We start from the raw sequence: 16677 nt of genomic DNA, 5'->3' as shown, positions 1-16677 counted from the left end.
GCCATTGCCCACACGACTGTCTCGTCTTCTGATTGGCTGGGCAGCGCCTGCCACTCACACCTCACCAGGAAGAAGCAGCTTAGGCTCCGCCTCCCCCCCTCACCCACCCCCGTAGCGTGTATGGATCAACCTGTCTACCTCCGTGCGCACGTGTAGGCGAATCCCTCTGCGGTGTCTCCGTCCGTCTCCTTTCAGCCATGTCTGTCGTCCGAACTTGTTTAAAATTGTTCCTGTTCAGCGCACTCACCGTCCTGGCCGTGCTGCTGTTGCGAGAGTGGATGGCCACCAAGCAGTACGTTTTCAATAAAGAAGACGTCGCTAAATTGGCCAAACAGTACGCAGGTGAGCGAGTTAAGTACCGAAGAGAAACTAAATCACATCGATACCAACCTCCGGTTCGAGGAAAAATGTGCAGTCGACACTAAACCTGCGGTGGTGTAAGTGCCCCGAGTAGCCCCCCTTCACTGCCTCCCATACTGTACATGTCGTTATTCAGGTCAGGACCATGAACAGGCCTTCGCCAAAGTGGTGGTGGAGCTCAGGAAGAGGTAAACGTTGCATTGTTGCATGAAACGTGTGCATACATGTACACGTTTATCACGTAAAATGAATGAAAAAGACAAACACAGCTGATTAAGTCCAACCCATCTAGGTATCCTGGCCACATCCTCCCAGATGAGGACCTGCAGTGGGTGTTTGTGAACGCTGGTGGATGGATGGGCTCCATGTGTCTCCTGCATGCCTCGCTCACAGAGTACCTGCTGCTGTTCGGCACCGCGGTGGACACAGGAGGACACTCTGGTGAGGAGAGGACGGGGCTGTCCCACTGCAAGTCCCACTGTGGTTGTTAATTGAGTCGAACGTTGTTCTGGTGGTACTGAACAAATATATTTAAAAGGGTGTCAATAAATATATAGATAGATAGGGGAACACAGATTAACCAGTATAGGTAATAATAGAAGTTACACTCCATGTCTGCAATCTTATGGGTCAGGTCGTTACTGGGCCGAGATTTCTGACACCATCATAACCGGCACCTTCAGACAGTGGAAGGAGGGGACGACAAAGAGTGAAATGTACTACCCAGGTAATATCTTTTTTTTTTTTTTACGTTTTAATCTACAACTGAATGGTGTGAACTTGCCCTATCTCGATGGTTTGTTGTCCTTCTGATGCTTCCAAATGTGTTTCCCCACAGGTGACACCATCGTACACAGCGTAGGCGAGGCCACGTCGGTCCAGTGGAGCACCGGGACGTGGATGGTGGAGTACGGCAGAGGTTTCATCCCCTCCACGCTAGGCTTTGCTCTGGCGGACACCTTGTTCAGCACGCAGGACTTCCTCACAATGTTCTACACCGTACGTGTCTATGTCAAAGGTATGCTGCTTGAGGCTGGTACGCTACTTACAGAGGCAGGTGTTTTCTGAGGCTTGGACTTTATAAGGACAATTACACTACAGGTTTGCCTTGTAATCACACAATTATACCCCTGGACACAAACATCTAATATGGGGGGGAAATCTAGTTTGGGTCATTGGAGATTTCATATTTTTATCGGGGTATTGTTGACTTTATTCCAAATTAGCACCAGTAAATTAGTATATTAATGTTTTTCCCCTCGTTTAACCCCAAAAGTAATTTGCCAAATCTGAGATTCTCATTCTGGAATTAATTAGACAATACTGGCACCCATGCTTTTAAGCAACAAATCAATTTAAAGAAATTATATATTGTAAAATGCATAAGCGGTCATTTCAAAAAAGGTTGGACAAACGTATACGATTGTGGACAAACATGTAATTCTTAATCTAGCTGTACAAAGAATATTTAATGCAAAGCACACTATTTTGTTAGTAGATTCCTATTTCATATATGCATTGGATTCTCAGTAAATAAAGGCAATCACAAGAAAACAACATCTTCAAATAACGGAATTGCTCTTGAAGTCCAAAACGCTCAACTACCAACATTTCTGTAGTCAATAATCTGTTTGTACTATTTTTTTTAATGTTGAAATCCAGATGGATACGGTGGAGAAAATGGCCTGAATGTTTAATGTTTAATGTCCCATTTTATGGTTCAATCAGTATGAGTCACAGTCAGGTTCACGCAAGCTCAGAGTGTTCTAAGGATTAAAGACACTCTGCCGTGACGTGCGCTTGACTACATCTCTGTGCAGTAACAGATTTCCATCCTCACATCCTTCCCTTCCTCAAACATCAAGGGTCGTCCATTGTGTCCAATGACAGTTAGCAGAAGATTCACAACACACAAGGATTTCCTATTTGAAACACGTCTGCTCTGTACTTAAGGCCCCTGCTGTGTTACAACTTTAAACAATTAATTAATTCATTTGATTCATTGGCTCTAATCTGTAAAAAAGTGACATATTTCACTGTTGTATGAGCTTGGCACAATCATTTTGATCGATTTTCATTGTGACCGAGTAAGGCGGCTTGGTTTTATTTTCCTGTGCCTTCTTTCATTGTCTGGATCTTTGCACTATCCCAATAGGGACATTTTAAGATGAAACTGTCTTAAAATCCGCCTGAAACCACCGTGGTCCATGTAGGGTTGTGGTGTGAGTCCAACTACCCAGAGTGGTGGTGTTTGATTGTTATACAGGAGCATCAGTAGCGGCGTAGTCTCATGGATGGATACCAAAACAAAGAAAAATGATTGATGTACCTTAAATGTTGATGAGCGGTTGTGCAATTGACTGGAAATTTAGATTGATAATATAAACTGACCGTGCCAGAGGAAATAAATGTCTTTGAAGGAAAATGACACATGCCTGGTTTGTTACTTATTAATACAAACGCATGAAATCAAAATCAATCTCAGGGAACTTAGCTGATCTATCCATCACCGGTGCATTTTTCCCAAAATAAACATCAGGGGCAATGTCGGGTGGTAAACACAAGCGGAGTGAAATAACATAACTGACCTCAGAGAGTTGATAGGGAGAAGAGAAGAGGTGAGGGCGCCGTTTGTAGTTGGAGGGATGCTGAATGAAGAGACCGTGGTTCAATAAAACAGGCGCGCAGAATAAAGGACGGACACATCAGTCCTCATCTCCGTTCGTAAATGTCAAGAGGATGCAGACAACTTGATTTGTTATCATATCCATGAGGGGGATCAAGGTGATGTTGATAGAAGCGTGTGTGCGTGCGCGCGTGTGTGTGTGCGTGCGTGTGCGCGTGTGTCGTGCGTGCATGCATGCTAGCCTGGGTCTGCTTTTGTGTGCGGCATCGTGATAGTGCACGTGTCGCACGTGCACGCTGCTTGTAGCTTGTGAGTTTATGCTATACATCCACCTTTGCATCTTTCTATTAATCTGTGTGTGATACCATATTGGATATAGATTTAATGTCAGTCTAACGGACTGGTCTGACCCTGCCGCCCTCCTTCTCTTTAAGCCCATCAAAGGAGATGTATTCAGAATCGAAACTGGGCGGCCGGTGCTGAAATACCAGCATGACCGGCCTGCAATCGGACCTTAATGGGATGGATGAAGGCCTCTTTGCCTTATCGCTCGGGGTCTTCCAGGCCGACAGCCTCCCACCGCATATTCAGGTTGTGCTAATAGATGTCTTTCAGGGGTGAACACACACAAATCTAAAATATAAAGAGTGATGCAAGTAGACGCTATTACAGAGTGGATACAAATAATCCATGACTCAGGTACTCAAGCAGAAATCCAGTCTGTGATTTGCTAAATAAACACGCGCACACACATTATAATGCTTAAATCGCGTAGGTGTCCTCTAGGATTAGATAAAGGAAACACGAAACCACCGGGTTGTTTATATGTGCAGTAGCTTTGATGTACGCACAGCATAGAGCTTGTCTGCCCTCTAGTGGGAACTTTCAGTATCAAATCACTTAATATTTTCTTGTAGAAATCTTAGACCACATTTTACCATATGACGCCTGAAATATATTTTCTCAAAATGTCATTCCATTCATTTTGGATTCCTCTAAGTAACCTACTGCTTGGAAAGCTTTGATATTTGCTTGAAAAGAACAATTGCAATATACTTTGTGCTCATATATATATATATATATATATATATATATATATATATATAAAATAAATAAATAAATAAATAAATAACGTTTGGAATATTTTATATGAATGTAATTACATTTTTTGACATTTCATTTTCTTAGCACATTTTTGCTAATAAATGAAAGCTCATTTCTTTGTTAGCGGTGTAGTTTTTGCGCTACTTGTCTCTGGAGCGTTTGTATATAACGCTACAGCCTGACAGCAGAGACGGTGGCCCCGAGGGGCCAAAACACGACGCGGACACACGGCGAAGCAGAATAAAGTCAGAAAACCGTCGCACAGACGACGACACCTCGCCGAGCTTTCCCGTTCACGATGGAGCTTTCGTTCCAGTCCATGAAAGTCGCCCACCAAGCCCGGGAAGCAGTGAGTGAACGAGGGGGGGGGGGGGGTTGTTTCACGGACAACTGTTGCTCGTAGAAGGCCATTTTATCGTCAGCTATGTGGTCGAATGAACTGTCCTAACAGTTCACGGATGGCATCGTGCATTCGGGGGCCAAGTCAACGTATCATTCCCACGTTGTTCAGCAAACGACAACGTAGCTGTCACAATGAGCTAATCTGATTAGCTCATTTGAAAAATGAAAAAGCGTTAGAGAAAAAGCAGTTCGGCTAGCTCCCGAGCTAATTATGCTAGCTGGGTTTGCCCCCATTCACTGGCACACGGAATCGGCGTCCACGCGTTGCCTAGTTACGCCGTCAGGTCGTTGTCGTTTTTGGCAATTTGTCGCCCTCTACTGAAAACCTTCGTTTCTCCTTCGGTCATCCTGAGCTCTCCACACATGTGAAGCTCCAGGAGGGGGACAATTACGCTTAAGGGTACTTCCAATATATTTACTGGGCATTAATATGCAACATGCATTGTAAGTGAGTGGAGCCAATTTAACTATAGGTTAGTATAAAAAGGAACATTTTCTTACTGTGGTAAATCAAAATAGTCACTTTTCACCTCCAATCAAAATCCACACAGAGTACCGCACATTTATTGAAACACGATTTAAATTAATGCTATTAACGTCAGTGCAGCGGTGGTGTGTTATGTGTGTATGTGTTACTGTCCAACAGGATGAGCTGAAGACTGAGATGAGGAGGAAGAGTCTCCTCATCCTCATCTACCACCACCTGCTGGGGCAAGGGTCAGTACGACGTTGTGTACTGGAACACATGCGGTTAATTGAAACACGCAGCTTTTAGCTTCTAGCTGGTGATCTAAGAGCCACGGCAGATTGTTGTTTGGGTACAAGGACCTTGTTGTTTCACACAAAGGTATTTTTGAGCAACTGCTGTTGATGAGATGTTGCAGATTGTAAAACCTCACTTGATCTTTATTCTAACAGAAGAATAAAGGGCGGGGCCAATTTCAAGTTGGTCCATTGTTCAAAGCCCAAAGAAGAACATACTGTGCGCGTTTGCCTATACAGACAATTGACCTTGACTTTTTTTTGTAACTTTTTCTACATGTGTGTGCCAGCTACGTGTCTACAGCAGTGGCCTTGGACCAGGAGACCCTTGGAGGTGTGAGGAGGTTCGAGGTCTGTGATAACATCGACCTGGAGATGGTGCTGATGGACTACGAGAGTTATCACTACGTGAAGTTTCAAAAATATCCCAAACTTATCAGAAGAACAGCGGAACCAGGTAGACAACCTTCACTACAGCGCCGAGCACCACGGAGCTCAGTGCAACAACATTTCTGCTCAATTCAGAATAATAAGGAAGCATCACTTACATCTCAATTATAGTCAATAAATATCTTTTCTTTACCTCAAGGTGAAAAAAAAACCGCAAGGAGTGGTGGAGTAAAGCGGTGAGTCCCTCCTCCAACCTTTCTATTTATTTGATGTTCAGGACTTAATAGTTATTCACTGTCCATACATGCTAAAGATATAAACTAGATAAGTCAAATACACCACTGACATTTTAGTTTTAAAGAGGTATTATTCTGATTAACAGCTTTGAATAAGCTGTGGTGGGGTTGATAGAGCCGGTCTGGCAGAGGCCAACTTGATGAACTGTTTGTGTCTTTGTCCCGCAGGAGTCCCTGTTCAGCTGGGAAGCCTCTTCCCAAAATAAACCCGTCCCTTAGCCCACAGTCTGGAATTGGAGCCAAGAGGACGGCTGCCTGTTCTTATACAAATGTACATTTAACACTCTCAATCAGAATGTTCAAATAGAAATGGGGTTATTGTGACATGCTGATGATTGGGCTTCCAGGAGAATGTCTCCTCTGTTCCTCCAGAGTCGTCAGAGTTTGGTCCCAACATTTCTTCCATCAGAACTGGACCAGCCGGTGAAGCAGCCATCAACAGAAAGGTACAGTTTGTTCTTATTCATTCTTATATACAGATGAAGGGATCATTCATTCATTTATTTAGATTTCAGGCATTAACAACCTTCATTCAGTTGTAATATGGTTGAACAGCAAATCCCATCATCCAAATGAATATTCCCTCACGTCTGTGATATAAAGGATTCTTTTTCTTTCTTTCTTCTTTCTTTCAATTGAGTTCAGTCTTTAATTCATGAAAAAACCCAAACATTAGTGACTACACCACATTACACAAAAAAAAAGTTCCTCATTAGAATAGCCATTTAACGCAATGTAAGAGTTGCATGTACAAAGCACACACAAACTGATAAATATGAAAATACGCTTTCATAAAAAAAATTAAAACTAAACCACCACTTTCATGTTGTTTTTATCGCACTGTTTTCTTCTGAGTCAACATCTTTTACTGCCTGTCTCAGGGCCATGTTATCGACGGCAAAGGAGCTGCCATGGACCACATGGTAATTATATTCTGTTCAAAATGCAAAAACATGAATTTATCTTAACATTAATTACCTTTTATATTACATCCGCTACATAAGAAAACAATCAATGATAACAATCAAATCAGACAACAGTGAAACTACTAATAGAAATACACTACGCCCAATAACAATGATTTTATGATTTGTTGCAGGAACGGCTGCTGAAACCCCTCAGTGGCTTTTCTGGAATGAGCAGTGACATGAGGGAACTGGCCACGATCATCAGCAGGGTACTACTGTACACACACACACCCACACCCACACACACACACCCACACCCAAGTGTTGACAAACCAGAAACATACATACTCCAAACATGGATAGGCTGATTTTATCCCAACTCAAGGCACATATTTATAAAGATATCCTTTAAGTGATACCAATTATGTCCAACAGGGAGCACCTGAGAGCTTTGTAGTGAGTTAATAGATGATCTGTATTAGTGGAGGCCTTGTTTCTGACTATTCCCTGATGTTTCAGGCTAAAGGATACACATTTTTACAAGCCTAATCGAGTGTGTGTGTGTGTGTGTGTGTGTGTGTGTGTGTGTGTGTGTGCGTGTGTGTGTGTGTGTAATCACCCCTATAGGACATCTATTTGCACAGCCCCAACGTGCGATGGGAGGACATCATCGGCCTGGAGGACGCGAAGCGATTAGTCAAGGAGGCCGTCGTCTATCCCATTAAGGTGCAGCCGCTGGCCGGGCATGCTGGTATTTCAGCTGCGGTCGCCCGTCTTCGATTCTGAATACATCTCCTTTATGAGGAGGAGGGTAGTGGGGTCAGGCCAGTCTGTTAGGGTGACGTTAAATCTATATCTGGGATAATATGGTAACACACACACACACATACATAGATGGATAGATAGGCAGGGAAAACAAACACACACGCACAAATTCTGCCATGTATAAACAAAAACACATTTGTACAACTTTGCCACTTCATATAGAAATTGCCAATACAAATAAAACATATTACACACACGGGGAAAATACATGCACACGCTTCTGTCATCGTTACCCAGACCTCTCTCTCGCGGATATGATGACAACAAATCAGGTTGTCTGCATCCTCTTGACATTTACAGACGGAGATGAGGACTGATGCGTCTGTCCTGTTCTGCTGGACTGTTTTATTGAACACCACCGCACATCCGCCTTCCCCACAATCCCCAACTTCTGTGTCTATTATTATTATTATTATTCATTCTCTGTGGTATAAGGTCAGTTTGGTGATTGCACTCGGACTCGTTTGCCACATAAAATTCGGGTTCATTTGTAGCATGTGGTATTTGCAGCACCGACTCTGCTATAAATCAAGATAGTCCGCTTCCTTTGCACACAACGCAGCGTCGTACAGGTGTGTACGAAATGGAAACGTATGCAGCTGTAACATATTTTCATATCGAATTGTGCTACTTTCTAAATGTTGGTCTGTACTTTAGTTTTCATATTCCACCCCTCTGTCATTGCAGTACCCCCAACTGTTTACAGGCATCCTGTCTCCGTGGAAAGGCCTGCTGCTTTATGGCCCCCCAGGTGAGACCTGCAGGTTTTACTGATTGCTATTCATCAGTTAAATAACTTCTGGTCCAAAAGTGCTACTATTTGGAATTCTTCCCGCCGACATGTTCTTCCTTTGACCATGTGACCATGTGCACACAGGTACAGGTAAGACGCTGTTGGCCAAGGCCGTGGCTACGGAGTGTAAGACGACCTTCTTCAACATTTCAGCCTCCAGCATCGTCAGCAAGTGGAGAGGAGATTCTGAGAAACTGGTCAGGGTAGGTTGTTCTTCCACACGCACTGATGACTGCAACAATTAAGAAGAAGAAAAACGGTTTCCAGGTCACAGTTCTTTTTGTATTTTGGTAATTGTATGTGTCCATACGTCGGCAGGTTCTGTTTGAGCTGGCCAGGTACCACGCCCCATCCACCATCTTCCTGGACGAGCTGGAGTCAGTGATGAGCCAGAGAGGAAACAACATGGGGTGAGCGAAACAACAAAGTCCCGTAACTGTTTTTTCCCCAAGTTCTAAAGGCTGAGAGTTCTCTCCTTGCGATACAAAATCTTGCATATTCCTTCACCTGGTGCACCGTCTCTTCTAAAAGGTCCTTGAGCAAGACCTTTAACTTGCTGTGAGACGTGTCATTTGTGCATGAGACACTTGGAGAGGATATACAATGAAGGAAATATAGTTGATTTGTATTATCTATATAAACAATTTCAGCCAAAATAAAGGTCTGATGGATCACCGATCGATCACTGTGTGATTCATAAAAATGAACTTGGTTAGTCAGACTACACTAAAATAGTTGTTAGTCATGTATAATTATCACAACTAATAATTATTATCCAAGCTAAATAATTGTTAATCCTTCATAATAATGGCTCATTATTATGAAGGATAATAATGGCTCATAATAATGGCTCATTATTATGAAGGATCATTTCAATTATTTAGCTCTTTAAAGGCAAACCATATGCAGAACACTGCAAAGACTGAGAGGGTTGGTTGATTGTTAAAATGTACTCATGGCACAATGAGAAGCACAAAATGACTGCTGTGGTGGTGATTCTAACCTTAATGAAATAACAGCAGGCTCGTGTGTGTTGTCAGAGGGGAGCATGAGGGAAGTCGCAGGATGAAGACCGAGCTGCTGGTTCAGATGGACGGACTGGCCAGATCGGAAGACCTCGTGTTTGTGCTCGCTGCCTCCAACCTGCCTTGGTAGCACATCAACATAAACGCACACACATGGACAAACGTCAATGGGCGTCAGTATTCTTAACATCTTTTTCACCGATAATGGTGACAAATCTTTTTTCTGTGCTGCCAGTGAGAATGGCATACAGACAAACGTAACATTTTATTCTCCTTTATGCTTTATATCTTTTTCTCAACTTACTGAGACAATTCACAAATATAATGTAATATTGGGTCTTTTTTTTTAACCAAAATAACACAAGGAAACAAGTTGAACAAAAGGGATATTTGGACTAAAAGTGAAGGAGGAATAAACAGCGTCTGCTCTTCTCTCAGGGAACTGGACCATGCCATGCTGAGGAGGTTAGAAAAGAGGATTCTAGTAAGTCTTCCCTCCTTGCCAGCTCGCCAGGCCATGATGTCTCATTGGCTGCCTCCTCTCAGCTCCACGGGACGGGTGGAGCTACGAACTGAGCTGGACTATTTCGCTCTGGCGAAGGTCTGTTACTGCTGAAATATTACTTATTGGGTTGTTACTGACAGAGGAGAGAATAAACAATACAATCAACACCGGGCCTCTCAGCTAAGTCTACCTGACTGTGTGTGTGTGTGTGTGTGTGTGTGTGTGTGTGTGTGTGTGTGTGTGTGTGTGTGTTGCAGGAGATGGAGGGTTACTCTGGTTCTGATATGAGACTGGTGTGCAAGGAGGCCGCCATGAGACCAGTCCGCAAGATCTTTGACGCTCTGGAGTCTCATAAGGACGGTAGGAAAATACATGCACACAAACACATTTATTTATATATATATGTGTGTGTGTCAAATAATACAGCCAACTAACACACAGTACATTCACTGTGTACTTTGGTTAGAGTAAATGTTTGTGTATTTTGGCAATCTGTAACAAACGCTTCATTAAAACACCTCAGTTCATAGAATAAATCTGTGTGTGTGTGACGTACGTGAAATGTATGTAACATTTATTGTGCTACAGCACTTTCATTCTGTGAGTGAAACACCAACGTTGTACACGCGTAGCTCAACGTGTTTAGATGAAAGCTGGGTGTTCATTCACAATAACCATGGACTTATTTTTCCACTCCCGAGCTGCTGCTTCCATATTGTCAGACACACGCACGTCAATTGAGTCACATCTAATTGAGAAGCCTGCGGTCACATGTGTGATGTTGGCATGCGTTCAGACGTTTGGTCGGATCGCAGACGTCTTAAACAGGCACAGAAAGTGTCCCTTATCTGCACCTGCACAGTGTAGCTTGACTTGGATTATCCTTCACAGGAGACACTGAAATGTCCACCATTCAGCTGGAAGCCGTGACAACAGCCGACTTCCTGGAAGTCATCAGGCATTCCAAACCCTCGGCCAGGAACCTGCTGGACCGATACACAGCCTGGGAGAGCGAGTACGAGTCCGTCTGACGCACAGGACAATTGTGATGAAGAAAAAAAAAGGCTGACAGTTTTGTTGAGCACACAAATAGCGCCAGGGTAATATTGTGCTCTTTATTGGGTAAACGCATTTTAAGCTCTCACACATACATTTTTTTTTAATCATTGCTATGGTAGGTTTAACAATGGTATGCACTCTTTGTCCTCATGATAAAACTTTGGGTGGAATATTTGATATCAGAAAGAGAAGGAAATACCGTTGCTCCCAAAATGTTTTTTTTATTTGAAAAATTAAACTGGAGTTTTTTTGGTAAGTATCTTATAGCATGTTCTTCAGGATGTGTTCCACAGCTTCTGGGAAACTCTCACATGTCAGGTGGGGAGAAGGGTGGATTTTTCTCTCATCTCCTTCCCTGTATTTACCTGTCAATGAAATGTGTAACATAACGTTTTAAAGATGTTTGAGGATCACAGGTTCAGCAGCAATAAAGCACCTGGAATTCATTCAATCGTCCTACAATTTGTTGAGTAAAGTATGTTCAAATAAAATTAAATGTTAAAAAAAAAAGTACATAGAAGTGTAGATAGCACACAAAATAAATCGTGAGATCAATGTCGTACCAGAAAGTAAAAAATAACTCACAAAAGTAGGTTGACATCTTTTATTAAAAAGTCAGGATAGTATGTCAAAAAGGTCACAAAAAAAAAATCACAAATCTGCAATGGTGAATGTTGAAAAATGTCATGTCAGAAACCCCCCCCCACTGTATTATGTTGACAAAATAAAAATAACAATTAGGACCATCAGTCACAGGAAAACCACTAACAGCAGCGGAAGTGACATATTTATACAGGGTTCAAATATCTCAAGTTTTGAGGAGAGAGAATCTGCCGCCATGATATGAGCTCTTCAAATCTAAATGTTAAGGAAAGGTGCTTCAATGCATCCTTTTATCATCGGAAACAAAGGAAGGTAGATTCAGCCCCACAATTCGCAAGACGCACAATTTAGCCATCCATGAAAACGTATGCAATGCTCTATTAGAGGTTAGAGTTATGGCCAGGGTTAAACTCTGCATGAAGTTATACTAAAATAATTCTGGGATAGCATGTTAAAAAAATTAAGTCAAAGTAGAGTATCTGATTTAAAAAATTGCCACTAAATGTAAAAAAACCATGAAAACGTTTGCTTAGTATGTCGTAGAAAGTTAGGTATGAAAAAGAAAGACATCCTATAGTTTATAGAGAGAAGTGTATGCATTTGTTTATTCATTTCCATATGTTCAGGTTAAAGTTGCCTTCTTAAGTACTAGAATTGTAGAATACTTTTTAATTGTGCTGTATGAAAACGTGCGACTGTTTGGTTAGGGAGAGGGAGGTTGGAACTGGAAGGATAAGTGAAACCAAAAAAGGGAGGAGAAAAAAAACAAGGACGTTTTATTCTTACCAGTTCTGACCAGAATTCCCAACATTCCTGCGTTCTGGGCGCCGCCCACATCATCCCTGGCATCCTGAGGTAAAAAAACAGGAAGGGAAACTTATTAATGTATGCTTCTTACTTCACTTGTGTTCACTGACTCAAAAAAAAAAATCAAATTTCAAAATACATTTCTATTTTAGGTGACAGGGCTCAGGTTTGATTCCCTTGTGTATAGAAATAAGCACGCAAGTCTTCCCACAAAATTAAATAAATGTACCACTTAATTAATCAGCTATTAATGAATCACAATTGACAATATACTTACATCGCCTATCATGACGGCTTCATTGGGGTTGCAGCCCAAATTAGACAGAGCCTGTTTGAGGGAAACGATCAAGAACCATGAATTAAATTCAGAGGAAACCAGGAAAAAAAAAAAGATACACAAAAATGAGTCAGAGTTGGTCAAAAACATTTTAGCACATTAACAATTATAGATTATTATCTTTTAACGCAAGTAAAAAATAAAAATGTTCTCACCTCAGCAAAAAAAGACTTTTCCGGCTTTCCCACCACAATAGCGTTACGGTCTGTTGCGTACTCAAGGGCCGCCACAAAGGGCCCGGGACCGAGGGCCAAACCATCCCTACGCTTGTAGTACCGCGCCTTATGGATGGCGATGAGAGGAGCGCCATCTAAAACCATTCTGGGCAGAAATATACATGATTACATGAACAGGATTTAGTGTGCTGATGAAAAAAAGGGTGTAGGTCGCCTTCTTTAGTTCCCAACTCTGGTACAACCAGAGGCGGCGTTCCATCCGTGACTATTTCCACTGGTCAATAAGATAATTCAAGTTTTTTTATGAATAGGTTTGACACCTGAAAGCCTTGTTGAGTGTTTGATAGTTGAATTGTTCTGGAGCGAGTCCAATGACGACAGCGTTTGGCTCTGAGGTTTCAATACCTAGAAATGGAAAAACGTGCATACAGTAGCAATCACAAAAAAACAGTATTAATCGTGATACATTTCTATTTAGCAGGCAATTTCCAAAATTTTGTTTTTTAGGTGTTTGACATAATATGAGCTGTTGTAATTTGGGGCATTCTTTTCCATTTTTGAAAACAGTTATCAGTTAACTGTGCTGACACACACAGATTATTCAGTGAGGCAAATCATTTATGCAGCTGTCATAATTATTTAATATTGATATCAGTGGGAAAGAGGACAAGATCAGCTACAACAGCAGTTTGTGACTTAAAACAAGCTGACGACTACGCTAGAGGTTGAATATATTCACCGTCCAGGTTTAGGTGACATTAAATAAAACCTTAAAAAGCCAGTCAAGTTAAAAACAAGAAAGGCTTTATAGTTTATGAAAGAAAAACGTATTGTATTGTATGTTGCCCCATTAGATATTCAGTGTTTTAACAAGTTTGGCCTTCAAAATAATACTCAGTTTCAAAATAAATAAATTGGAAGAAAAAAAAAAAGATTTGAAGAAAAATCTCAGACAGAAACGTTTTTTCCACACAAATGCAGACAAACAGCTTTGCACCAGTAAAGTCTTGCAGGGCGCTGTCCTCCACCAGCAGCAGCGGTCGGTGTCGTTTCTGCTCTAACAAAGTCCTCGCTGCACTCAGTGAAGTGAAGATCTCCTCTTCCTGGAGGAACAACAGTTAAAAACAGAAAATTAATCACTTCAAATGTGGAATTTTAAACCTCTGGTGATTTTTCAACCTTCTACATCATAGCAAACGCATCTGCGCCAAATCAAACACGCATCACCTGGAGGTCAAAGTTGAGGCGATGTAATCGTTCCAGCAAGTCCTTCTTACTTTCCTTTGTTGTGTTGGTTACAAACTTCACAGCTACGGACGCCTCTCGTAACCTGACCAAGACACAAGGCAAACATCTTGGGATTAAAAGCACATTTCACATAATTGCAAACAATCTTAAAGGCTGCAGTGAAAAAGGGAGATGAGAGTAATAAGTACACATGTAGGGGAAAAAAACTCCTGATGTAATCAGGATACAGCACCCTAGTGGAGAGGAGGGGTCATCGCACACTAGGATAACACATTTCTGATCAGATTAGTTTGCTTCAAAATAAGCAGCAACATTGTTGATTCCTATTTAATTCGTCTGGGTCCCCCGTTTCCCGGGTGTGGGCGCTGTTTCCTACCTATTCAGGGCGTCCTGCGCCCCCGGCACCGCCGTTTCTTCCACATGTAGAGTACCACTCAGGTCGATGAGCACAGCCTTCAGAGCGCGCCTGCCCGCCATGTTTGAGACCTGCAGGGGAGGACACGTTGAACAGATTTGAGGTTGCAGAAAATGTTTTTGTAGATGCATTGCTATGCAGCCGGATGCGGGCGTGATGGCGGCTTCGGACCCGGATTTGTTCCGACACTCTTAAAAACAAATCCATGATCCATAACCTTTCCACTACTTTGCTACACTCTTTATAGAAATCCACTCATTTGACAAGATTAATAGCACCAACAGTACAGCGTTAGATAAGAGCTGTTTGGAGGGCAGCCTCCGATTAGGATCGTCTAAATATGAGGAAGGTCCCTGTAAATGGAGCTTCACTCAGTTTAAAAAAGCTTATTCTATCTTAATAATGTATTATTTTCCAGCTTATACTTTTATAATCATAATTCACATAGGTAGAGGGAGAAATAATCAGATTATTGCCTTGTTCAAACCTGTATTGGCCAAAATGAGAGGATTATTGACCAGTTTGTCCCCAGAATGGATGGCTTCCTGCCTCGACTACAGATTTTGGGGATTGTATTTTGTTGTGTGATCCCTTATTATTTAGACATGCTTGGATTTCTGTCATGTAGTTATCAATGCAAGGGTACAATTAATGCTCTTATTGCCCAACCAGGCCAGCTTAAACACACACGCGTGTGTGTGTATCTACCGTTAGTTTAGTTCAGCTAAACATTAGTTGTGTTTAGCTGAACTAAAAACAGGACGCCACGCTGTGAAGAGTGTGCCAAGCTGAGGGTTGTTTTGTGTGGCAGGAACGTAAAGAAAAAGCTCCACAGTTCTGTGCCGCTGACCTCTGGTGTGCCTGTATGATTGACTCTATTTGACTTAAGCCCGAATGAACACCTGGATGTGATTAATAGTTCAAATACATTACGTCTTGTTCAATTAAAGATCACAAGTCCCTTAGAATCAGAATGCTGTCTTGGTAGAAGCAGTAAACAGCTCGTGTGGCTTCAGTGAAGTGTTTAGAAACACTAATTGTTTACTCTTGTGAAGGAAAAGGGTTGTTGGGTTTTTAGGGGTTACTTCTCATTGTTGCTCATTTTCCATCGCCTGCATTTTGTGCTTGTGGTTCCTGGAACCTTTCAAACTAATCACAGAAAAGAAGGCCATAGAAACTATTTCTTGAATCCTAGTAGTTAACGTTACATATTATGAAACAGCTGCTGGACAAACAAGTGTTTGTTGTGGACATCACCTCCATCATAAACCAGCATTTATGGTAAAAGCTTCTCGTTAGCTGGCAACGTCAATTGTTTAATTTCTGCCAACTAGGCGAGTTCATTGCGGATACAAAATGTTTCGGTTTTGGTTGCACGAAAAGCACAATAACTGAATACAGTTTACGGTGTTCAGAAAGTCGTCAAAGTAGACAGCTGAGTTAGCTAACCTTTAGCAACCGCCGCTCCCACTTCCGACTTCCGGCTGACGTCTTCTTCTTCTTCTTCTTCTTCTTCTTCGCTGGTGTAAAATGTGTTGCTCTCACTGGTCACCGTGAGCTCAGTGCCGCTCTGTAGTTCAAACAGCACCACGGCTTAAACTCTTTCATTTTCTTCTTTTTTCTCGTTTTTATGCTTTGTTTTTCCTTTTACAGATTGTTTTTCAATAACACTCTCTTTTTTATATTACTTTTTTATTTTCCGATTTGTATGTTGTAATCAGATAAGAAGGTAATCCTTAACCACTTAATCACTCATTATAATAATACAAAAACATATGTGCCCCATCTCGCTAACAGCCAACAGATGTATCGTATTAGTGGGTCTTTTAGGGCATTCAGAGAGATTTAATATGTGTGTGTGTGTGTGGGGGTGGTATTATCAAAACGATAAAAAAAAAACCTTTTCTCTGCATGATGCCAGACATAATAAAATCCTCTTTACGTACCTCCAGTGAATAACACTATTTTCAAATATTGTTTTTGAGTTCAGTTTTGGTTTACACAAAAATATTGTGCAGTTCATCAAAATAACACTG

At 41.7% G+C, this 16677-nt stretch overlaps 3 protein-coding genes and 1 long non-coding RNA gene across 6 annotated transcripts; 2 read left to right on the top strand and 2 right to left on the bottom strand.

Moving 5' to 3' along the window:
- The first annotated feature begins 27 nt into the window (after nt 1-27).
- On the top strand, nt 28-2785 carry sigmar1 (sigma non-opioid intracellular receptor 1). Its single transcript, XM_040197988.2, has 5 exons — nt 28-342; nt 497-548; nt 653-801; nt 995-1087; nt 1199-2785. The coding sequence occupies exons 1-5, from the start codon at nt 198-200 to the stop codon at nt 1426-1428; spliced, it is 669 nt and encodes a 222-aa protein (XP_040053922.1). The 5' UTR covers nt 28-197; the 3' UTR covers nt 1429-2785.
- A 1389-nt stretch (nt 2786-4174) lies between these two features.
- On the top strand, nt 4175-11501 carry katnal2 (katanin p60 subunit A-like 2). 3 transcript variants are annotated; one of them, XM_040198097.2, is made up of 16 exons: nt 4175-4439; nt 5139-5209; nt 5545-5711; nt 5844-5880; nt 6109-6211; nt 6288-6386; nt 6822-6863; nt 7040-7117; nt 7476-7574; nt 8361-8424; nt 8551-8669; nt 8785-8876; nt 9507-9617; nt 9930-10092; nt 10254-10356; nt 10888-11501. In XM_040198097.2, exons 1-16 carry the CDS (start codon nt 4389-4391, stop codon nt 11025-11027), a joined length of 1539 nt encoding a protein of 512 aa, XP_040054031.2. In that variant the 5' UTR covers nt 4175-4388; the 3' UTR covers nt 11028-11501. The 3 variants fall into 3 exon arrangements, with proteins under 3 accessions (XP_040054031.2, XP_040054033.2, XP_040054030.2); XM_040198099.2 differs by lacking the exon at nt 5139-5209 and having other exon boundaries at nt 4275-4439; XM_040198096.2 differs by lacking the exon at nt 4175-4439 and having other exon boundaries at nt 4950-5209.
- Nucleotides 6436-9613, bottom strand: LOC120832072 (uncharacterized). The gene is made up of 2 exons (XR_005714147.2): nt 9470-9613; nt 6436-8838 (listed from the first exon to the last, which is right to left on the bottom strand). It is a non-coding gene; the product is annotated as an uncharacterized LOC120832072 (long non-coding RNA).
- On the bottom strand, nt 11069-16213 carry hdhd2 (haloacid dehalogenase-like hydrolase domain containing 2). Its single transcript, XM_040198100.2, has 9 exons — nt 16091-16213; nt 14603-14712; nt 14206-14308; nt 13976-14081; nt 13299-13383; nt 12958-13123; nt 12743-12793; nt 12445-12508; nt 11069-11420 (listed from the first exon to the last, which is right to left on the bottom strand). Exons 2-9 carry the CDS (start codon nt 14701-14703, stop codon nt 11317-11319), a joined length of 780 nt encoding a protein of 259 aa, XP_040054034.2. The 5' UTR covers nt 14704-14712; nt 16091-16213; the 3' UTR covers nt 11069-11316.
- Between the last annotated feature and the right edge of the window lie 464 nt (nt 16214-16677).

This window comes from Gasterosteus aculeatus, chromosome 14, assembly GCF_964276395.1.
Source record: "Gasterosteus aculeatus chromosome 14, fGasAcu3.hap1.1, whole genome shotgun sequence".
NCBI classification, from domain to species: Eukaryota; Metazoa; Chordata; class Actinopteri; order Perciformes; family Gasterosteidae; genus Gasterosteus; species Gasterosteus aculeatus.
This window is presented reverse-complemented; position numbering and strand designations above follow the sequence as displayed.